Source organism: Amblyomma americanum, chromosome 6 (assembly GCF_052857255.1).
Source record: "Amblyomma americanum isolate KBUSLIRL-KWMA chromosome 6, ASM5285725v1, whole genome shotgun sequence".
NCBI lineage: Eukaryota > Metazoa > Arthropoda > Arachnida > Ixodida > Ixodidae > Amblyomma > Amblyomma americanum.
The window spans coordinates 55367930-55392705 of NC_135502.1; the positions used below are offsets into that span (position 1 = coordinate 55367930).

At 48.6% G+C, this 24776-nt stretch overlaps 2 protein-coding genes across 2 annotated transcripts in view; one reads left to right on the forward strand and one right to left on the reverse strand.

Moving 5' to 3' along the window:
* The window catches only part of rsh (Rap GTPase activating protein radish), a 396216-nt gene that overhangs the window by 341954 nt on the left and 29486 nt on the right, over positions 1–24776 (reverse strand). The gene's annotated exons all lie outside the window — the stretch shown is intronic.
* Positions 18099–19802, forward strand: LOC144095268 (solute carrier family 22 member 7-like). The gene has a single exon (XM_077629046.1). The coding sequence runs from the start codon at positions 18099–18101 to the stop codon at positions 19800–19802; it is 1704 nt and encodes a 567-aa protein (XP_077485172.1).

The window sequence follows — 24776 nt, forward strand, 5'->3', positions numbered from 1 at the left end:
GAAGGCTGAAAAATCTTCAAAAAAGGTACAATTCCGCTTTGTTCTGGTTTCAGCGATATTCTGAGAATCACATTAGTGACTCATCAATGAGAAGGAGATTTCAGGCTATTTTTTCTACACGTAATGCATGTCTTGCATCCTCAATGTCCTCCGCTGTACTTCAATATTATTTGTCTAATATGCTGGTCGCAGTCAGCCCAATAGGTCGGAACACCACTATATAGACTGGGGGTGTCCTGATAAGAACAGTAGTTTTTTGCTCAAGACCACACCTTCTGGTCAATATGGTCCGCAGGCCTGGACTCGATAAGACAACCCCTAGCAGTGGTCCAAACACCGGCTTCTTCCATATCAAACAGGCAAAACTCAAGAATACAACACTGAAAATAACACGACTCTGCGAACATATTCCAGCAATAGCGCTCTCATTATCACAACGCCGTGTAGATGACCGCGTTCATTGAGCACGCGGCTTGAAGCCGCTACACTGGAGGACCGAGATAGCCCAAGCAATACGAGGTTCAGCCATACTTAGCTTGGCGTCGTGTACAGGTGACCGGGCTCCTGGCTTTGCAGTCACAGTACTGCCTCTGTTTGCATTTCTAGGTCTGCTGCCAGTGGACCACCCGTATAGAGCAGGGGAAAGACGTCCCTTTTCAAGGTACCGTCCAGGAGCCTATTTTTTTTTATTCTCAATTCGTTTATTTGCTTACTTGCTGTGCAAAGGTCAGCCCGACCAACCTTCAGTTCTGCATCCTGCGAACGATATCGCTTGTTTAGCTGCTATTCACATCGTTACAAACCGCAGCTACTAATGGTGCATGGAGAAAAAAATCGTTACGAAATACGCCCCCCCCCCGGGGACACATCAGCGTCGGCGCAGGCCGCCGGTACCCAGAAGTCCGCGAATACGTATGCTGTGATAGCGCATCGGCAGTCGTGAGCTACACCACCGCCGCAACCATACGCATTCTCGCAGTGCTCTCCAGTAGCATCCCGCGCGTATGGAAAGATCTGGGGTAGCAAAATTTTACAGATATATAGAGGATAATTTAGACTGTATGACGCAAGAACAGGTGGATGGTGTGTTCAGTCGTAACCTAATGAGCCATGAGGCTAGAATAATAAAAAAAAAGCCAGTGCACAAGCTGCACCGATATCTAGACGCGCTGAACGCAGGGTCTCGGAGGGTTTTTTGTTTATCATTATTTTGCGTGGGATTTACCACAACGCGCGGAAGCCTTCGCTTCGCTCTCGTCATTCTGCTGTGCATAGACCACAGAAAGTTTTCCCCAGTGTTTGCGCAAATTGGGCACCCGCAGAAAGCTTGCGTCGGTGCCTGAGTGTACACGATACCAGGCGGCGCCGTAAGGCCAGTATGTGTTAAAATAAAAACTTATCCCATGTACTCTGGGATGAATGCCATGGCGCTGCTTGCAGCCTATATGGGTTAGGGTGCACTTGGGCTGAGGGACGTCGTAGGGGAGTGCTTCGTATTAGAAGCCAGCCTTGAATTATTTAACGTGCACTAAAGCACGCAGTACACAGGCGTTTTCACATTTTTCCTCCATTGAAATGCGGCCGTTGCGGTCGGGATTACATCCCGCCACCTTGAGCTCAGCAGCCGAACACTAAACCCACTAAGCCACCACGGTGGGTGCTGCTGCTGTCGGTACGTAAAACTACAATGTCTGTTCAGGTTAAAGATCCCCAGCCACACAACACCACGTCACACGCCTTATACACAGGACCGACCTTTCTCTCGACGCACTCATCGACATACTTAGGAACACACATACAACTCCCGGTACCTCAAACCCCCTGCCCCCCTATGCCGGCACCCCGAATGCCAATCTCGACGCGGAGATTACGGAAGCAGAAGTCAGAGCGGCCCTCCTGACTCTCCGCTCTAACTCCACTCCAGGAGATGACAGCATCTACAATGGCATGCTCCGCAATTTGGACGATCAGTCGATTGCCCAGCTCACGGGGTACTTCAACACATGCTGGCAGTAGGGCACCCTTCGGCAATCCTGGCGTCACGCCAAAATCTTATTCATACCCAAGCCCCACAAGCCCCTTACACCTGCAAATCTTCGTCCCATCTCATTAACATCACGCCCGGGCAAGCTTTTGGAGAATGTCGCACTCGTCCGACTCACCAAAAACATGACGAAGCAAGACCTCTACCCGCACAGCATGGTGGGCTTCCGTCCCCACTTGTCGGCGCAGGACGCCATGCTCCAGCTCACACAGGATATTTTTGACCCCCTCATACCAGGCCACACAAAAGCTGTCCTCGCCTTGGATCTCTCCAAGGCCTTTGATCGCCTAGAACATCAAGCAATCATGGCGGCGCTCTCCCCTTCAACACAGGTGAACGCATGTACACCTATATTCAAGCATCCCTTACTATCTGCACGGCCGAAATTCACTTCGGTTCCCACACATCCCGCCCATACACCCTTAGCCCAGGGATCTGTCCTCTCCCCTTTTCTCTTCAATGTCACACTCATCCCCCTTGCCCGCAAACTACAAACCATCCCTCACCTTCGACATACACTCTATGCTGATGACATCACTCTAAGGACCACCCATGGCAGTGATGGAAACATAGAGGATACTCTGCAGTCGGCAGTTACCCTCACCCAAACACATGCGCGGAATATCGGACTCTCATGCTCTCCAGAGAAGTCGGAGCTCCTCATACCCCGCCCCACAACCCGAAACTGCCCCACAGCCCACATAACCGTGACACTGGAAAACCGGTACATTCCGGAGGTACACACCCTCCGGGTACTGGGCCTCCACATCCAAAACAACGGGAAAAACACTCTCACCACCCAGAAACTCAAGCAGACGGCGGTGTCGATATCCCGCCTAATCCGCCGAGTTTCTGGACACCACCGGGGCATGAAGGAGCATGACCTATGTCGTCTCATTCATGCCTTCGTCCTCAGTCGCTTTCTCTTCACGCTCCCCTACCTGAAACTCCAGGGCACAGAAATCTCCCCCCTGGATGTCATGATTCGAGCAGCATTTAAGACAGCACTACACCTACCCCTAAATACCTCAACCGAAAAACTCCTCCAGCTAGGCCTACACAGCACGATAGGTGAGCTTATCGAGGCCAGCCGACAGACACAATACATACGTCTCGCGAGAACCACCACCGGCAGACACATCCTACACACCCTCGGTACCAGGATACCAGGCGCTGATCCCACACACCTCCAGGTCCCCCACGAACTACTTATTAAACCTCTCCCCAAAAACATGCACCCCACCTGCCACGAACCCCGCCGCAGAGCTCGCGCACGGGCGCTCCACAAACACTATGGCATGGAACCGGCTGCCGTGTGGGTGGATGCCGCATGTACAGGCGAGGACGCGGTTGGAGCCATCACTAACCTCTCCCTACAACCGATTGCCACCCTTCACATATCCCCCGCTGCCACTTCGGAGGAGGCTGAAGAGGCCACTATTGCCCAAGCCATCACGCGCACGGAGGCCCGGTATATACTATCGTACTCTAAAACTGCCATACTAAGTTTCGCCCGCGGGAGAGTTCCCGTCCCTGCATTTCGCATACTGAACTCCCTCGCCGCACACCCGCCCCGCCACATGGAGCTCATATGGGTGCCTGCCCACTCCGGAAATCCCGGAAACGAGGCTGCCAACGCTTTAGCCCGAGGTTCTCTATACCGGGCACCGGCGGCCTCCGATCTGGGGTTCTCACGGGAGCGCATGCATTCATTCAGTGATCTGACGCAGGCCTGCCAAGCCGAGCGTCGGCTGTACCCCCCTCCCCCATCCCTTCCTCGACAATTATCACCAGACACTTCGGAGGCGGCTCGAGACGCGTACCTTACCCTCCCCTTGCATACGCTCGCACTATCACCAAGTCCACACAAACCCCTCCTGTACCCTCTGCCACCACCCCGCGGACCCTCCCCCGCGGGGCTTGGTGCACCCTACCACTTGGGAGGCTTGGGAGACCCTACTGCGCTCCGAGGACCCGGCCAAGCAAGCCATCGCCACAGGCCGGGCTGCCAGCGTCATGAGCCTCCGGGACATGAACGTTTGAGTGCAGTGGGGCCGTGCGGGGTCCCAAGGACCTGCGCGTTCTAAACTCCCCTGTGTCTAATAAAGTTTCCACCGCCATGTGGTCGAAATTATTCCGGAGCCCCCCACTTCGGCACCTCTTTCTTCCTTTCGTCTTTCACTGCCTCACTCCCTCCTTTATCCATTTCCTTACGGCGCGGTTCGGGTGTCCACTGTGATACGTGAGACAGCTACTGCGTCATTTTCTCGCCCGTCAAAAACCAACTTTCATTCCATTTTCTTTCCCTTCATCAGCTCTCACGCCACACAAAATCTTCTAAGCGTACCCTTCCTGATCCCGATGTGATGTAGTTGCGGTGGCGTCTGGCCCCGAAGTACTCGCTCTGTTGCCCCTGCTCTCAATTTAGACGAGCCTCGCAAGCCTAGCCTATTAATAACAGGATACTGACACTGACACTATAGCACTAGGATTTAATTATAACCACAGAACCGCGGTTTAACAAGCGGGTGTGTACTTCTACACAACAAACGTAATTTCTTTCCATATTTCTTACGAAACATTGTGTGTGTGTGTTAATTATCTCGATTTCAACTAATTGGTGAGTGAGTGAGAGAATGCATGTTTAATTTGAGGTGTGGCTCTTAGGCCTAAGTTAAGTAAAGTACCAACTAATGTATCCAAAGGGCCCCTTTCACACACACTGATATTTCCACAAACATCACGACGGCCGACGCTATGTTATACATTGCAATGTGAGGGCACGCGCTCGTATAATTGAGGTCATTTGAGACAGAAGACTGTGGAACGTTGCTACCAGAGTTCAAGAGTCATACGTACCTGGATGTTTCATTTGGACAGGCCAGATTAAACGATGGCACACGGACGAAGAGAGGCAAACAGGGCGCATAACTGTTTCAGTGTTACTAGCTGTTTGCTTCTCTACGTCCGTGTCCCATTGTTCAATCTGACCTGCCCCAAATGAAATCGTACCAAGCAGCCCGGAAATAAGCCATTCTGAAGTGCTTGGAAAGTCATGAAAAAAATAACAAAAATCAGCTCTGTAGTTGTCTTCGTTACAAGAGGCCGCACCGAAAACGAAACATATAGGCTGCAGTCTGCGTCGATTCGGGGTCGGCTCCCTAGACGCCTTTAAACCTAGACGAAAGCCTAGGCCGCCTAATTATCACGGTCTCACTGCGGCCTAATTAGCACGCTGTGAGTCCGCAAGGCGTCAATCGTGTCTTCGTCGCCGCTTCCTCCTTTTGCTCAACGATCGATGCAGGGCGCGCAGCGCTGGCGGCATCCGACCACCGCTTCCTCCGGTCTTACGAGCTGCCATTGTACGTCTACGCCCGTCTCTTTTCTTTCCGGCTCCGTCCCGGGTTTTCGAGGTGCAGAAACGACCAACAAAAGCAAAAATGTTTGAGCTTCTACTTCCTTCAACTGCTGTAAATCGAAGGAGCGAGTATGTTGACCGTGTATCCAGCCTAATGGTCGAAGACTGTTCCTTATATATTGACGCGGTTTCGACATCTCTTTGCCCATACCTGCCTGTGTTCATGCAGTAGCAAGGGGGGGGGGGGGGGGGGGATGTTTAAAGAGACTGCACTCGGCTTCAGCTTGAGTTCCCGAGCAAGGCGGTACTTTCGAAAGGCCAAGGTGTTTTCGAAGACAGCTGTTCCGCCTTCATTCAGCTTGCTCGTTGTTTGCCGAAGACACCCGCTGGGGAAGATGCAAGCAGTAGCCAGTGCCCTTACGACATGGGCTACGTGAACGTGCATCAATGGGCTTGTGTTGCTCCGTCACCGTGATTCGGCCGTGTAGCCACCCATCCGCACTACGACAATGGCGGTTAACCTTAAAGAGCACAGCAAGTTTTATTGGAATGCCCAGTGTTTCGCCAGACCGGGCGTACAGTCTCTTATGCCAACACAACACAATGGCGTCGTACATAGTTAACTGGAATAAAGAAACACGTTAGGTTTGCAGCCTACGTGCCATTAGAAGTGACTGAGTACTGACTCTTCTACGATGCAGTCACCTTTTCGAGAATCGCGAAGCAATAGCGGCACTTTGAGCAACCTCCTATGTTGATGCTTTGTCTATTGCGCCCAGTTGAATGCGCTCAGTTATTAAATACCTCACAAGCTTCTCGCTGTTCACTGTAAAGTTATTTGCAATTTAACTTTAAATGCATATTTATTGCACTAAATAGGATCATGACGCGTTACAGTATGTTCCTGAAGGCATAGAGACCCAAAAGACATAGTATGGAGAAAAGCCGCAGAGAAAGAATTGCTGTATCTACGGTTGCAGCATTTTAGTGTACGCTCACGGTTGGGAACAGACTTGAGAAATATCTTTTTATAAACACTAACAATAAAATTTTGTGTGGTTCTGAAGAGTTTAAAGCGCACACACCTAATTATGCCACACTTGACAATGTCAAGCAAGTTGGTTTCCATATCGTGCGGGGCCTCCACAGCAATGACACGCTTTACAGTTTTGATTTCCTTTTATTCGATACTCGCACGTTGCGCTCTGCTGCTCTTGCGCAGTCGTGGCACCCGTCAGGTCTTTCCACTGCTCGCAACTGCAAGGTAGCGCAGGAAAGGGCGAGAAGGCAAAAAAAAATGGGCGAAAGAGCGTGAAAACGGGCTGTGAATGCGAACCAAGGGAGTTGCGAAATGTGCACAACACTGGGAAAAGCGCCGCAGGCCGCACTATGCACAGCGGGATCCGGTCCCTTAACAACTGCCCGAAAGGAGTGAGCCACGCGGTGCACCCATTACCGCGCCTCCACCTGCTCTTCCTCCCTTACGACCCTTTTCTTCCCACCGTCGGGAAGGTGTCGTCACGCCAGCGCCGAATGAGTCTGTGATTCCGCTTCTTTTGAGTCAGCATCTTCTTTGAACAGCGGCACACAAACATCGTTTTTCAAGACAAGACGTGAGGTCTTTCTTCGCTTGTTTGGGCTGCTTCCTATAGAGTGGCAGCGCTGGGGTTTTTACTCAGGGTTTCTGGCAGCACGCCTACACTACTGTCATCTGTGCCGTGGCGATGAGTTAGAATTTTAGGGGGCACCTACAGGGAAAGGTTTATTCGTAACAGTCGACACGAAAACACAGCAAAAATGCGCTTACGAAACTGTTTGGTTTTCATTTGGAGCCAGAAGTAAATGGAAAGTAGTTTCCTTAGGACTGGAACGTTGTAGTAGTGGCAAAATATTCTGGATTGTTGAACTTAAAGACTTAAAGATCTTAAAGAACTTAAACGTTGAACTTGAAGACAAGAACCATATTGAAAGGCTCCTTTAACCACGCATCGTTGTTCTTCTTTCTCTCAGTTCACTCTTTTTCAATTGGTGCGGCCAAATATCGGCTTAGCGCTGGTACTCACGAAGTTACGGACTTATCCATAGCGCGCGCACTTTTTCTGTGGACCTGTTCTTGAGTTTTAAGCTGGGATATCAAGTAACCGTTTCTTTGATCTTTCTGCTCGATTGTGTGAAGTGTTCAAATTTCTCATTTCATCGCTCGCTCAGCGCCTGGAACATTTGCTAGTAAGCCGAACCCGATGAATTGCTGAAGAGAAAGAAAACCGTGGCGGTATTGGGTAACCGTGCAACCTTCTTAATTCCGCATTTCTTGGCAAATCTCCCTATGTGGGCATGTGCCATAGTATGAGGATAACAAAAACAACAACATAATTCCGCAATCTAAGAATGGCAGTATTTTACAAGGCAGGGCAATATTAGCAGGCGCGCTCTTGAACGAAAGTGTTCCATACCAATTCTTCGTTTTTTGGCTCACACCGAAAGCGGAACCTAGGCCTCCAGATATACAAAGGTGGAGACGTCTCACCTAGGCACAATGCTACTGAACAATGCATATACAGTGTGTTTCGGTACCAGAGCGCAATGCGGCCGCCGCGGTGGCTCAGTGTTATGGTGCGCGGCTGCATGCTGACCCGAAAGACGCGGGTTCGATCCCGAACGCGCCGGTCGAATTTCGCTGGAGGCGAAATTCTAGAGGCCCGTATACTGTGCGATGTCGGTGCACGTTAACGAAGCCCAGCTGGTCGAAATTATCGGGGCCCTTCACTATGCGGCGTCCCTCATAGCCTGTCGCTTTGGAAAGTTAAAGCCTCATAAACCAAACCACTGCGCTATGCTAAAGATGGCGCGCTTTCCCATTCGGGAGTGTATGTTGGAACTTCGCCAGCCAGTCGCCCGTGAACCGCCGTTCGAGCCAACTGGGATGTTCACAGAGCAGAGCAATAAGACGGTTTCCATAAGTTGCAGTATCAGCCATGAATTAGGGCGTTACAGTTACAGTCGTGCACTGTTATGACGTACTTTGGTTCCCGAGCAAAATTGTCCATAAAGCGAGTTTTCCGTAATAACTAATCATGAAGAAAAAAAAACAAATATTCTGAAAAAAAGCGGTTTGTAATTACGGACTGCTTCTGTGCATACAAGCGGACAGTGAAGTGGACATTCCGCAGTCTTGGAACCTCCAGATTTATTATTCCGGGCGCCCTTATCTTTAAAATCATGGGGCGCAGGTTGAAGAACGTTTGAAGCGCCTGTTGGCCCTTGAGGCGCATGATATGCGTTAAGATGTATCTCCTGCTATGACGGTTAACATCCCAAACGCTCCGTACTCCCTCGGCTGACAGCTACTGAATATGCTTTTCAACGCAGCACGTAGAGAGAATTTTTTTCGCAGCCATTCATGCGCGGGAAATGGTAATGCGCGTTAACCGGGCACAATGCCACTATACTCGTAAATGCACGAAAACAAACAAACAAACAAACACACACACACACAACACACGCACACACACACACACACGCGCGCGCGCGCGCACGCACACACACAACACACACACACACACACACACACACACACACACACACACACACACACACACACACACACACACACACACACACACACACACAAAGAAGACAATTACTACGTCATCTACACTTTCGCACGGCCTTTCGCTGGTGTTCTGCGCTCGAAATGCATCGGGCGGTATATCTGGTAGAAGCGCCATTCGGGATTTGGTTCTCATCAACGTCCGTTGACAAAAATGCATCATCGACAAAAGAACACGAGTCCCAACACGCACCGCACATTTTCCCGTTGTCGGTTGTCCGCACTACGTGTTTTGATAATAGTCAGGCGTTAATACATTGAAAAAGATCGGTCCTCAGATTATTTGTCCATAATTCCGGTCGTCCATATTAACGGAAGTGGTATTAATGGGGCACGACTGCATTCTCGGTTCACCTTTGACCTCCATATGAGCTCGCTCACTTGCCTAGTGTTCAGCGAAGCATTGGTGGCTGGGTGATTGAGCGAGCCAGCGACTAATTCAGTGAATGTATCAGTAACTGAGTGAACGGGCGAGAGAGTAACTGAATGAGTGAGGGACAGATTCACTGAGTGCATGAGTCAGTGAATAATTGTACAATTGAGTGGGTGAATGAGTGAAAATTGTAAGCTGTAAATTGTAGAGTTTGTCCCGAAGCAACTCATGGGCTGTGAGGAACGCCGTAACAGAGTGCTACGAATAAATTTAGGTCATCTAGTGTTCTGCAACGCGAGCTGACACCGCACAGCACCTTCTTCGTATCGCCTCCACAGAAACGCGGTCTCGGCGACAAAGATCGAACCCGCCTAACCCCAAAGCGTCTGAGCCGCAGCGGCGAGTGTATGAGTAATTGAGTAACTGAGTGAGCAAGTGAGTAATCGAGGGAGTATTTGAGTAGAAGAGTGGGTTCGTAATTGAGTGAGACATGGGGTGCGAGCGAGTGAATGGGCGAGTGAGTATTTGAGGGAAGGAGTTAAGGAGTAATTGAGCGAGTGAGAGTGATTGAGTGAAGTAGTGAGTGGACGAGTGGGCGAGTGACTAATTGAGTGAGTAATTAAGTGAGTGAATAACTGAGCTAATGAGTGAATGAACGATCCTGTGAGTGAGTGAGTGAGTGAGTGAGTGAGTGAGTGAGTGAGTGAGTGAGTGAGTGAGTGAGTGAGTGAGTGAGTGAGTGAGTGAGTGAGTGAGTGAGTGAGTGAGTGAGTGAGTGAGTGAGTGAGTGAGTGAGTGAGTGAGTGAGTGAGTGAGTGAGTGAGTAGATGAGTGAACGAGTAAATAATTTAGGAAATCACTGAGTGAGTAAATAATGAATTAGTGAGTTCAGTAATCCTTTTCCCTTAAATAAGATTGTCTGTGCAAGCCGTATTCAGCCTACTCACAATCTTCCGGACTGAACGTTTACTTGCAAAGAGCAAATGCATATTCCTTGAACCGACGTGCATATGACCTGCAGTACAAGCTCCAACAACTCAAATCATTTTTCATCGCAAAAACATCGGTCATTAAACCTACACAGCCGCGCTTATAAGGAGGCAGCAAATCCACCCCGAAAAAGTTCGGAGCGACGCGCAATTTTATTTCAGTTACACGAGCTGGTTTCCATCGCAACATTGACAGGCAACATTCCAAATGCCGTCGCGTTGTTATAAGAACTCAAGATACGCATATCGAGTTCGATCTAATCCCGTTGGGCTGCAGTTGGGCCCCTTCTCACACGCAAAACCGCGAGAGCTCGCAAACACCGCAGTTTTAGCATGGGTCGCTTCGATTCATTCCATCGCAGCAGATTTTTTGCAGCTCAATTTGCATGAAACTACCCAAGAGATAATCCCCAGCAGTTTCCCCAACTCTGCCGCATCCGGGCAGGATTTTCCCGGGCCATCCTGATCTTTCCTTGCAAGCACAAGCACTTCGTGAATAAAAGCAGGAAAAAACAAGCAATAAAAAGAAATAAAGGTGGTTGGGCTAGTCAGATGCAGTTGATTTTGAAAACAAAATTCAGCGCACATGAACGAAGGACACAGGAGGAGTAGACAATACAAGCACTGTCTCACAACTAATCTTATATTGTGAAGGGATGGGTGCTCTACTCTATTTTTATCCAGTAGGCGTAAGGATAGCCCATTTGTGTGCACAGTGCGTCACAGGTAACCGTTCGTGAAGTGTGTGTGTGGCTTCGTCTATGAGCACCTCTTTCATACAAAAAGTGAACATCGGCCAGGGGCGATGCCTGAACGTTCAAATCATGGGGCACAATGACTTGTCATCGGACACCGTTCGTTCGGCATCTGCCGAACATTGTGCACAGTGTAAAAGTGAGCATAGCAAGTTATGTAAAGCACTGTTCAAAAAGACTAAGGTTGTTTACAGGCGTCGCGATCAGTTATCACAGAGCTATCCCAATACCCGATTTGCCTTTTCCAATTTCTGTATAGGACTAACGTTCGCTTCTTTTCCACTTAATGATTCCAGTTCTTACCTTGTGTGTTTTTTACCTCATGTTTAACGCTCTATTTCTCCGTCCTTGTTTCCTGCATACTTACTGGTTAGTTTCCTAGTCTTTTTGAGCCACATCTTAGCTGCCGATCTGTTATCGTCAAATTTCCTTAAATGTTTTCGACATAATATTTTACTCTAAATTTCCCGTGCTTACAGCAGTGCCCAGCCCTTCTATCTCTGTACTGCTTCGTTTGTGGTTTTGCTTTGAGCACCTAGTGCCAATCTTCAAGCAGCTATCTGATTGATTTCTAGCCCGACTGAACTTCTGCCCTTAGGCACAAAGCATCATTCCCAAATGTAAGCTCTGGCACCATTATTTCTTTCTAAATACCTCTCAGTACCTCATACTGGTTGTACCCCCATAATTCTCTATCTTTCATTATCGCGGCGTCTCTTCGTCATTTCGCCCTAAGGGACTTTTCGTGCTTTTCTGTGTATATCTGTCCTTCGTTTACTCGTACCCAGAGATATTTGTATTCAGCCACTCTGGGTATTTCATGGCCTGGTATTGTAAACACCTGATAAGTGGAATCTTTAGAAATCATCCGACCTGATTTGGCTGCGCTAAAAGTAAATCATATACTGTCTCCTTGGTCTCCAGAAGAATTCAGCAGTCTTCAAATCTTCCTGGCTATCAGCTAACAGTGCAATACTGTCCGCCGGGCAGCGCTACTCTACGACCTTTCTGCCAAGTCTGTAGGATAGATTATAATTAAAATTACTTTCTTGTACCTTTTTTTTCGCATTTACCGTATAAAGCATGGACAGCAGCGGTGATAGCTGACAACCCCGCCATAATTCTTTGCGTACCTCAAACAGATGTCGTGCTTCTAATCCCTTCCCATGCAATTTAAGTTTTAAGATCTCGGTATATATCCTTTATAAATCAATTATCTCATGCCCAATGCCTTAATATGCAGAATGTTCGACAGAAATTCTCAATTCACGTTGTCGTATCCACTCCCTAAGTCCAAGAAGGCTAAATACAGAATCCTGATTTAAACCATAGCTATTTCTATACACTGGGTAATGCGATCAGGCTATCATCTAAGCGCCTACCACTTCTGAACACGTTCTGAAGTGTTCCGAGTATCTTATTACTTTCCACCCATATCTTCATTTTCGATTTCACCTGTTTTTATTTCACCCTAATTGCACACTTCCTCGACGAAAGTGCCACTTTGCAGTGAAGCCCTGCCATTAATAGTGTGGCGCATCCCGTGAACGCATCTCGGTAAGATATCACCGATTCGTTTTAAATGCACATTGTTTTTCTTTCACACTCACCCGACGCCGTAACCTAACCGAATCCTACTGTAAAGTTGCATAAGATTGCCACTATTCAATACCATAGTGCAAAAGAGTTCGTCCAGCCGAAAATTAGATGGTGGTAGTGGCGTGAGAGGGCGTGGTCTGTAAAGGGACCTCCAACGTACTGATACGAACTCAGGCGCGTGTGGCCTGCGAAGACCGCAGTATCGTTATTGGTGCCGCTGTGTGCGTGTGCCCCTATTGCTTTTCCGTGCACGCTGCCGCACTGTGCGTCAAGAGCGAATGCGCGTTTCAGGACAGCTGCAGGCGCCTCTTCTTCCGTTTGCCTGCACATTCTTATAATCTTAGCTTTCATTGTTCTAATCAGCAAGTGGCTACAGGTAGTGCGCAGAAGCGCATGTGCTGCGAATCACACGAAGCACAGCCTGCCTCCGGGGGGCATCCCGGTCGTTTTATGCGAAAGTACCCCCAGAGACTGTGTTTCTTCTTAGTATCTGTTCGCCAGTTCTACGTTCCAGGCTCAACACATCCCGATCGGTGCCGGCTGTGCTCTCGCGTCGGTCGCCGGCACGGCCAAGCTTCTTGCCGTTTCTCCGTTTCTCTTGAGACATCGACGTCAGAGGTTCTTTTTTTTCTACTGGATTCATAATTTTACATCCAATAGGTCGAAGGGAATTCTTAACATTGGCAGAACTTAACTGAAAGCACGCATATCTTCAGTATTTTAGGAGCGCCCTTAATGCCTTTAGAGCGCAGCGCAGACACGGAGAAGACAGGTAACCACTCATACGTTGCAGAGCAAGCATTAGTGCCAAAATATGCTCCGAAACTGGCAGTGCATGTGTTGTTGCCTGCCTTGACCAGATCCTAGTTCCACTTAGTTATGTCGAACCAACTAGCCCCGACGTCTCTTTTAATGCCTTGCAATAGATCCCACACAGTTAAGAAATATGCTCGCGCGAAGCCTTCTCATCCCCTCATTTCCTTTTTTTTTTGCTGCCTTTTCCATTTCCATAACGTGTTCTCATAATTTCAGTTTCGCAATGCCTACAGCTCACCCAGTTGCCACATGGAAAAGGAGGAAGAAGACTACAAAGAAGAAGAGGAAGATGGTACCATAAGAGGACGAAGAAGAAGAAACGTCCTTTTCCCGCAGCACCTCACCGCCAAGTATTTATTGATCAGTGAGCCTTTCGACTGCTTTCAAGCCTTTGGAAACGGCCACTATCAGAAGCGACTGCTGCTGCTTCTTGCCCTCAGCGTGTTTTTTATCGGCGGGCCACATACACATCGTGCCGGTGATTGTCACAGGCGTCGACCACTGGTGCAAGCAGCCATCGCACTCCAACATATCCGAGGCAAGTTGGAAGAACACGGCCATTCCTTTGGGTGCCGATGGACAACACAGCCAATGCGACATGTACGAGATGCCCGAGGAACCCAACAGCACAGCGACAGTGCCTTGCCAAGAGTGGGAATACGAAGAACGGAGTCCAGGAGAGAGCGTCGTGAACGTGTGGGACTTGGTGTGCTGGAGGAAGCCCCTCATTGTTCTCATGATTGTCGTCCAAAACATCGGAGCCTCCCTGTACGTTGTTGCGGCAGGACTCGCAGCGGACCGCATCGGCAGGAAACCAGTCATGCTATCAGCAATGGCTGTTCTGCTGCTGTCGACGGCCGCCCTTTGCCTCTGCAACACCCCCTTAGCGCTTGTGACAGCAGTGGTCTTTATAAGTCTCCAGATTTGCCACAATGGGCGTGTCCGCCGTCCTTCTCTTCGAGGAAGGCGCACCCATGCGATGCGCAGGGTACCAAGGTGTAGTGGAGCCCTGCGCGCACCAGTGTAATTATTGAAAATAAAATAGCTCACCGGTTCACCGGTATCGTTTATGCAAGATGCTATCCCTATGTTCTGAGATTGCGGCACTAGTTAAACAATCCTTCGTGATTTACATCACTAAGGTGCAGCCCTGCACTTAAGGGTGCAACTCAATCTGATCTTTCTAGCGATAAAATCGGATAAGGTTACAAATATTCAATACTAGAGTGCAAAAGAGTTCGCCATTACCGGAATTTAGATACAGTGGCATAGGAAGGCGTGATATGTACAGGAATCTCCGACATATCGATACGAACTCAACTATACCGGCACCATTAGTGTTTCCTGACTTTTATACAGGTCCTTCAGCGCTGGGATGTCAAAATAAGAAATACAGATGGCGTGTAGAGAGGGAACAGTAGTGTTAATTCAAGCCGCTAATTTGTGCCACAGCACTGCAAACAAAATGGGTCGCTGTCAGAAAGAAATATTACTAATCTTCAAGTCACCAAGCGACGACAGGTAGTGCGCAGGACCACACCTCTTTCGAATCACTCCAAGCACAGCACGTCTTCGGGGGCATCCCGGTACCTTAATGTGGGGCCACCTCCGGAGACTTGTATCTGTTCGGACGTTCTACCAACGGCCGCATCACATCGCTACCTCCGACGGTCGGACTTCCTCGTGGTGGGTGGCAGCAGCAGAGCCAAGCTGCAAGACTTAATCCGGTTTGCTCGGCACATTGACGTCAGAGGTCCTTCCTTTTATCCTATCCTTTTACCTCCAAAATGCCGCAGGTGGTTTCTTCAATAAAGTTTGCTAACTTTAACTGGAAGTACGCATATTTCTAGCCTGTTTTCAATGTCTTTAGTGCCTTTTGTCAGAAGCGCAACATTAAAACGAAGTAGAGAGGCAACAACAGATACGCTGCAGAGATGGTTCAACATGAATAATTAGAACTGGAACCTGAACAAGAAAGGCAGCACGTTATCTGCAATACGTGTGTTGTTGCCTGTCTTGTACGGGTCCCAGTTCTAGATAGCCATGTCGAACCAGCTAGTCTACACGTCTGCTTTAATGTCTTGATACAAATCCCCCGTTGTCACGAACCATTCTTGCGCATTGCCCTTCGTGCCTGGTTATTAGTCCTCTCAGAATATAGTTAAATCAAGACACAAATGAAAGAAAGAGGAAGCCCGGACCAGCACAGCTTTACTAGGCTATAATCCGATACAAGAAAACGAAAATTAGCTCAAAGCTAAAGAAAAAAACTTAATGGAAAAACACGGGTTATAAAAAGCAACATAAAAACAAAGCGAGACGAGCCCAAAGTCCAAGTCTGAAAGTCGCCGTTCTACGATGCAAACATAACAAGAAGGAAAAAATAAGAATGATAGAGAAAAATAACCTTGTATTTAGAGCTGGCGAGAAGACTTAGTGGTAGGTAGGCAGCCTCCTCAGTCCAGGAAGATGTGGACACGAGCCGTCTCCCGAGTCCAGTAAGCCAGACTACGCTGGTCATCTAGGCTTGACTGCTGGGTCTCTCACTGCTCTTCGGTTAGATCTTTATTGCCGATCTTTCCATACGGTCTCTTGCATCCCAAACCATATGTACTAGGGTGTCTGGAACTTTGCAGATTGCGCATTCATATAGCTGTAGGTTGTGGGCAAGATGTTGTGTCTATAGTAAGGCGCGGTGGACATGACTAATGGCTCGAATTTTTTGGAGGGTCAATGCTTCTCCTTTTAGCTTCGGGTGGGGTGGGAAATATATTCTTCAATCAAGTCTGTAACGCAGGACGATGTGAGTATATTTCTTGGGTAAATGCCGAGTTCTCCTAAATCCCTCTGGCAGTGTTGCCCGGTTACCGTATCCTCATGCTGAGGCGTTGGGGGTCTCGTTTCCTGTTAGGTGGGTGCGTCCCGGAGTTCATATGACGTAGGCGTTTTGCGGTACAGCGGAGAATTTTAAGTGGTATATTCCCTCTGTTGCCTTTTGTTAGTTTCTGCACGCGAAATGTGAATCAGTGAGGATGATGGCGCGTTTCTTGCAAGTCGATACGGCTAAGGCGATTGCAGTCGTTTTTGCTTTGTCTGTGTCATTTGTTGGAATAGTTGCGCAGGTCTTTCCTGTAAGGGTTGAACCCATGACGCTCATGGAATCTGCTTGCTTTCTCGGATATTTTGCTGCATCAGTGTGTCAGGTGTCTGGGTTCACTCCGTGCGCTTCGGCTATGGCCCAGACTCGTCAGCCACCGTAGTTTGAGGCAGGTAGGATACATATTTAGCGGGATGAGGGCTACAGTGATGTACGCGCAGAGGTCTTTCGGGAAGTGCTGCTTGGTGAATTTGGGTTCTACGCCTTCTCTGTATTCTAGTTTCCTTATGGCTGCACGGCCTGTTTCTGTTAGTTTTAAGCGTTCCAACTGGTTGACTATGTGTACCTCGGCAAGCTCCTCCCACGTGTTGTGAAGGCTCAAGTGGAGGAAACGCTGCGTAGAGGCGCGTTCGGATATACCAATGGCAACTTTGATGGCTTTGCCGAACAGAGCCCCGAGTTCTTCAACTTCCACCTTCTTGAGATTCAAGTATTATGTTACCTATATTATGCGGCACATGATCAGAGCCTGGATGGGGCGAACGACTTCTTGCTCTTTCATACCATGCCTTCTGTTGGACATGCGGCGTACCAGGAGTGCCACATTAGTAACGGCAGCTTGAAGTTTCAGGAGTGTTACGGCCCCTGAGCCACCTTTTCGGATGTTAGGCCTAGATTGCGGAAGGAATCGACTTGAGAGATAGTGGCTCCGTCAAGTATGATTTGCGGGTCCGGAATTTCACCTTTTGGAGGTCTTCCTGAGATTCGGGCTTTAAGTAACGTTAGTGCTGATTTCTCCGATGAGCAGATGAGTCCGCAGTTTGCAATGCATGTGCTGGTGCAGTCGTCAGCTTCCTGGACGGAGTCTTGCTCATGTCCTGGGGAGCCGCCTCTAATAGAGATGGTTATATCATCGGCATATAAATCAAGAGGATGAAATGGGCTTGGGCAGGCCACGTAAAGCCAAGGCAAGATAACCGCTGATCATTAAGGGTAACGGAGTGGATTTCAAGAGAAGGCATGCGTAGCAGGGGGCGGCAGAAAGTTAGCTCAGCAGACGAGGTTAAGAAGTTTGCGGGGATACGGTGGCCGCAGCTGGCAAAGGACAGAGTTAATAGGTGAGAGGTGGGAAAGGTTTTGCCCCACGCTGGAAGTAATGATGATGATGGCGGTGGTGGTGGTGGTGGTGGTGGTGGTGGTGGTGGTGGTGGTGGTGAATTTTAAAAAAGTAGAAAAAACAGCAGTCAGGGCAGAGAACCCCTGGCAAAGTAGGTAGGTGAAAAAAAAGGCGCTTGGGAGGTAGCCGTAACATAACAAAAACAGAAACATGCCTTTTTCATTTTGATATAACGCGCTCTCACGATTTTCATTTCGCCACGCCTGCAGCTCGCTCAGTCGTTGTAAGGTAAAGGAAGAAGACTAGGAAGAAGAACTAAGAAGAAGAAGAAGAACGCATCATGAACGTCCTCTTCCCGCAGCACCTCACCGCCAAAGATTTATTGATCAGCGAGTCATTCGACTGCTTTCAAGCCTTTGGAAACGGCCGCTATCAGAAGCGGCTGGTGCTGCTTCTTGCCCTCAGCGTGTTTTTATCGGCGGGCCACATACACATCGTGCCGATGATTGTCACAGGCATCGACCACTGGTGCAAGCAGCCATCGCACTCCAACATATCCGAGGCAAGTTGGAAGAACACGGCCATTCCTTTGGGTGCCGATGGACAACACAGCCAATGCGACATGTACGAGGTGCCCGAGGAACCCAACAGCACAGCGACAGTGCCTTGCCAAGAGTGGGAATACGAAGAACGGAGTCCAGGAGAGAGCGTCGTGAACGTGTGGGACTTGGTGTGCTGGAGGAAGCCCCTTATTGTTCTCATGATTGTCGTCCAAAACATCGGAGCCTCCCTGTACGTTGTTGCGGCAGGACTCGCAGCGGATCGCATCGGCAGGAAACCAGTCATGCTATCAGCAATGGCCGTTCTGCTGCTGTCGACGGCCGCCCTTTGCCTCTGCACCGCTTATTTCACGTTTGTGACGGCACTGTTCTTCGTAACGGGCTCCGGCTTCGCCGCCCTGGGCGTGTCCAGCGTCCTTCTCTTCGAGGTCACCACCCATGAAAACAGACCAGCCCATAACATATTTGCGGGGACCTTCGGCCTCCTCGCTATGGAGTTTTGGCGAGCCACCGTTGAATACAACGAACTAGGCTGGAAGCTGAAACTGGTACATTTTCTTCTACCAACAGTGCTCACACTTCCCTCTGCCTGCATCGTCAGCGAGACACCCCGCTGGCTGGTTTCGAGGTTGAAGCTCCGACATGCCGAAGTCGTCATGACGACTGCGGCCAATGTCAACCACTTCCCACTCGCGAACACAGCGTGCCTGCTCGACAAACTGAAGAACAACATTGCCGCTGATGTCGAGATTCTTCCTGACAGTGACAAAGATCTCCTGGCAAGACCTTCTATCCAAAAGCACGCGAAAACAATGTTCGCCGCCACTTTTACGGCCCTCTTCGGCTACTACTCCATAACTGTTTCACCGTTGTGGAAGAACAATTTGACACTTGGCTGGGTATCGTTCGGGGCTGTGATCCTCGGCTACATTGCTCTGATTACCTTAATAAGGAAAATGATCTTGTTAGCCATCATCATCGGAATATTTACTTTGCTGTTCGGGCTCCACTGTTTACTAAGCATCACAATCACGACTGCCCCACTGGTGGTGAGCGAAGCTTTGCTGGTGATAACAAAGAGTTGCTACTACGCGGCGGCTGTTCTGGTTGGCGTGTACACCATGGAGCTCTTTCCAACCGCCGTGCGCTGCGCAGCTCTCTGCGTGACGATTGGCGGCGGTGTCCTCGGCGCCGGCAGCTCGTCCGTGACAGTTGTGCTTAACGACAGCGGCCGCGAGGACCTGGCGTTCGCGCTTCCGGCGTGCCTTTTCTTCGGTTCGCTGCTCGCTCTGCGCCGCCTTCCTCGCACCACAACGGTCGAGTGCGCCCCGGAGGCGGCCAGTACTGTTTCCTCCGTGAGCAAGAAGACTATAGATCGCATGAAGAATACTCTGCAGGGTGGGATCTATGTCCAGAAGAAGGCCAAGAAGGGCATTGCTGGGACTAAGAAGCCCCCAGTCGGCAGTCGTCCCGAACAGCGCTAGGAGGCTGGCGAACAGATGAACGAGTGCCGTACTGTTGAGTGCAATAGGGCACGCATCGTGGGTGTCAGGGACGACTCAGAAAAACTTATAAGGGCGTTTCATTTTTTTTTACTCTGAATGGTTAGCTTTTGAGCCAGGAAATTTGTCAAATATTTTCAATCATCTAGAACCTGCATACATTCTTTTCTCCCTCCCTCTCTATTTCTCTTTAAGGCTAGGTGCGGAATACTATGTCATTCAAAACTGTCTGGAATTTTTCACCAGATTTTTTTATTCGAGGTGTGCTTTTTTAGTTGCGCTATTGTGTATTATCATTGCACGCCAAATGACAGATTTTTACTCGACCATTACCGATTTCTTTTTAAAAAATTAATGGTTTTTTTGGGCAACCGGAACAAATTTTGTCCAAGATTTTTTTTGCGAAAGTTTTTTGTGCTGTAGTCGCTATCTTATGCCTGTGATTTGTAGCAACACTTGTTCTAACAAAGAAATGTGTAAAAAAAAAGTTTTATGCGTGACAACATTTTTGTGTGAATAACGGACATTGCGCTTTAATGCACAGTAATTTGAAATAAATTAATTTAGCTTTTTTTTAATATAAAACAAGTAAAAAGTACAATGGCGTGCGTTTTGAAATTTCTTTATCACACTTTATGTTCTCATAACATTGCTTCCAGCACCAATTTCATATAACGTAAGTCGTGTCAGAAAAAAAATTCTAAAGTTGAAATCAGTTGCTTCCTGCGGCATATTCAGCAGTCGGTTGCATAGTGAGGGGTCCTAGTAAAAATACAAAATTGTACGTTGCACAGTACCATTAAATGGCATTCACTTTAGAAGGTTTAATTGGAATACTTTGTTTTAAGCGAGGAAACGATCTCGCAAGTTGACCACCTGCGCGCTACTCCGGCGTTGCACCACGCCTGCTCTTCACGTAGTGCACGCCACAGCCGGCCACAAACGCAAACATAAGCAGTGCTGCTTGTTGCTCCAAGCGGATGCTTCTGATGTTCGGGCGTTGAAAAGTCGGCTGGTGTGTTCATCTGCACTTTGAGTGTTCAAACTCATGGGTCGCTATCTACGGCGTGAGTGCAGTATGCACAACTGAGATAGTTGAGTGCTCTTGCAAACCGCCCAGTGAGTAGAACTTCGTTTTCTCAAATAATATCTTGTGGCACCCAGAGAGCTACCACACCTTTCATAATTTTTTCCGTCCATTTAAATATATCTTAGGGTTTCATTAACTCAGCTACCATACCTTTAATAATTTTGTCTGTCCATTTAAATAGATCTTACGGTTTCAGTATCTCAGGTTTATATGACCTCTGAAAATTGCCTGTTGCCCGTGTGCAGGAGGCAAAAGGCAAATGGCCCACGCGCGTGCTGTGCGATGTCAGTGCACGTTCAAGATCCCCAGGTGTTCGAAATTATTCCGGAGCCCTCCACTACGGCACCTCATTCTTCTTTTCTTCACTCACTCCCTCCTTTATCCCTTCTCTTACAGCGCGGTTCAGGTGTCCACCGATATGTGAAACAGATAGTACGCCATTTCCTTTCCCCAAAAACCAAAACCAACCTTTCAAGCGCCTTCACCTCTAGTAGATTTAAACGTAGAATGACCAGCTTGTTTGCCTTGACTTGCTTCTGCAATGGGCACTCCCGAAAAACCCGACTCTGTTTCGCTAACGAAATACGGCACGATCTCCCGAAGCGGCTTTCACCCTTCTTGTTATCAAACTCCAAAGAGCGCTCCTGACAGAAGGGCAGCTCAATACTGTTTACCTGGTCGAACGCTGGCCACTCTGCTCGTGCTATGGTTACAATCCTTGTGGAGCTGAAGCAGACGCTTCACTTTTGGCGCAGTGAAGTGACTTCCGGTGATTTTCAACGATTCCACCCATCAGGTGCTTACAATACAAGGACATGAGACAACCATGTTGGCATAATTCAAATATCTCTACGTATGGGTATACGGACAGGTATACATGGGAAAGCACGAACAGACTGTTATGGCGACAGGGCGAAGAGATGCCGCGATAATAAAACGTAGGGAATTTCTGAGATGCAACAAGTATGAAGTACTGAGAGGTACACCCTTTGCCGAAAGTAACCGAGCAGCAGGTTTTTGCTTGTCAACCATATAACGGAGCCGTTACGGCACCCCTAAAAACCGAAATGCGTCAGAACGTGAGGAAAAGGGCTCCCCTTACTTTACGCATACTGTAGAGAGATTAAGGGCTGCTGTAAGTGCTTTGCTACGCGCCTAAGAAACAAACCACCTGTGCCCGGTTACTTTTGGCAAAGGGGGTACCTGGAAAGGAATGTTGTTGCCAGGGCCTACTTTTGGGAATGCGCTTTTGTGCCTAAGGGCAGAAGTTCAGTTGAGACGAGAAATGTATCAGATAACTCTTTATATGCTGACTTGCGCCCACAAAGAACTCAATGGCTCGGCGGCAGCGTATAGCAACAAGCGTGCTCGGCGGTTGTCGAACAAAATGCCTGCCGCTCTCGGCAGTGCTCGATTTAAAGCTGATAGCGAGCTTTCGAGATACGGCATGCAAAGTTACCACAACATTCTGGCACAGCGTATAATCAGCTCTGCCTGGATGCGATCGATCTAGATAAATCTGGTCGCGTCTTGCATTGCAAACAAAGCGACAAAGCGGCGTGCCGGCTGCTTTGAAGAATGAACAAGTAGACACTACAAAGGTTCGCGGCATTTCTCCCCTCTCAAAGAAGCGTCGACCCGGTGCTTTAAAACAAATAAGGTGACTGGAAACAAATAAAACGGACAGTGCACAACAAACATCGAGAATGAAAACCCAGCGTCGTTTAGCGCGCATAATAGGGCTTAATGGTGGGTGAACAGCGCAACAAAGGCGGGACAAAGGCAAGACAAGCGCTGACTAGCAACTGAGTTTATTTAAGAACGAAAAGTGGTAATATATAGTGAACGTAGACAATAAAATGTAAAAAAAAAAACAGAAAAAACGACAAAGGGGGGTAAACAACCTATGCCATGTGCAAGTCCAGATATTGAATTTCCTTGTCACTTAAGGCCTTTGTTGCGCTGTTCACCCACCATGGATGCATACCAACTCGTCCAAATCTCAGGTTTACTTAATAGGGCTTAAGTCGAATGACATGGACAACTTCTGGTCGTATGCGGCGTGGCTGGGATGCAGTCATTTCCTCAGGGACGACTTCATAGTCCATGGACTGCAGTTCGCCTAGTCGGCGAAGAAGCTTGTACGTGCTGAAATAGGGGCGCAAAAGTTTTTCACTCAATCCGCGGCGACGAATGGGCGTCCAAATCCAGAATCGGTCTCCTGGTTTGTATTCCGCGTTGCGTCTTCGTAGGTTAGCGTCTGGCGTCGGTCCTCCGCTGGTCTTTGATCCGTAATCGAACAAGTCTTCGGGCTATTTCGGTGCGTTGAAGGTAGGCGGCGACGTCGACGTTATCTTCTTCGGTAACGTGAGGCAGCATGGCGCCACCCTGCCATGACGGGTCTAAAAGGCGTCATCTGGGTGGTCTCCTGCACTGCGGTGTTGTAGGCGAAGACGACGTAAGGCAGGATGACATCCCAGGTGTTGTGTTCGGCATCGACATACATGGCGAGCATATCGGCGATGGTTTTGTTCAGGCGCTCGGTCATTCCGTTGGTCTGCGGATGGTATGCAGTTGTCCTCCGGTGGCTGGTTTGGCTGTAACGCAGGATGGCTTGCGTTAGTTGCGCCGTCAATGCTGCTCCTCTGTTCGTGATGAGCACATCGGGGGCGCCGTGTCGCAGAAGAACGCACTCGGCGAAAAATTTGGCGACTTCTGCTGCTGTTCCGTTCGGCAGGGCTTTCGCCTCGGCGTAGCGGGTCAGGTAGTCGGTCGCTATGATGATCCACTTATTACCAGACGTTGACTTTGGAAAAGGGCCAAGCAAGTCCATGCCGATCTGGTGGAAGGGTCTTGAGGGGGCTCCAATAGGGTTCAGAAATCCTGCTGGTCGTGTGGGAGGGGTCTTTCGTCGCTGACAATCTCGGCATGTTTTCACATAGTGTGCGACATCGGCAGACAGTCGGGGCCAGTAATACTTGTCTTGAATGCGGCGGAGGGTGCGAGTAAACCCGAGATGTCCAGCTGTCGGCTCGTCGTGTGAAGCCTGTAGAACTTCTTCGCGGAGACAAGTAGGTACAACAAGGAGGTAGGCTGTTTTGTTCGCTGTAAAGTTCTTCTTCACAAGGACCTCATTCTGCACACAGAAGGAAGACAGTCCTCGCTTGAATGAAGCGGGGGGTGAAGAAACCTTGCCTTCCAAGTACTCGATGACGCATTTTAATTCTGGGTCCGAGCGTTGCTGCTGTGCAAAACAGCTTGTCCCCAGGTGGCACCTGAAGACAAGGGAGTTGAGGATTCACGCGCTCTGAGAGTTATAACACTACATGTGAACGATGCCTCGTCCTTCTCTGCCATGACCAGATAGTCTTTAGATCGCGTTGTTGCTGGAGTTGCTGATAATGGCACGTTGTATTTTGAAGCCAGTTGCTTGAGTTTAACGTTCTGACTATCACCCATTTAAGTAGTCTTGTCAGCCTGTTTTCTATCATTTTTGTCCATAAGTAGCATTGTATGTTTTAATTTGCTTTGCACGGTTCGACATATCGGGTTGTATAGATAAGGACAGTTGATTGTAGATTAAGTAATGCTGCAGAAAACCAAACTCAGTGTCCTAATGTATCAGTGGTTTTGAGAAAATGTTTTGTTTTGTTAACACCAATGGCATCCCCGAATAAGTATTCACTGAAGCAAAATATTGTTTTACTGAGTGACAATTTAGAGCTAAAAATAAATATGACCTTTTTCGCTATAGTGCAGTACTTAAACCAACTTGCGAAGTCATATATATATATATATATATATATATATATATATATATATATATATATATATATATATATATATATATATATATATATATATAT

Bases quoted from the DNA above. Each gene is read 5' to 3' on its own strand.
- LOC144095268 (XM_077629046.1), top strand. From the start codon at position 18,099: ATGAACGTCCTCTTCCCGCAGCACCTCACCGCCAAAGATTTATTGATC.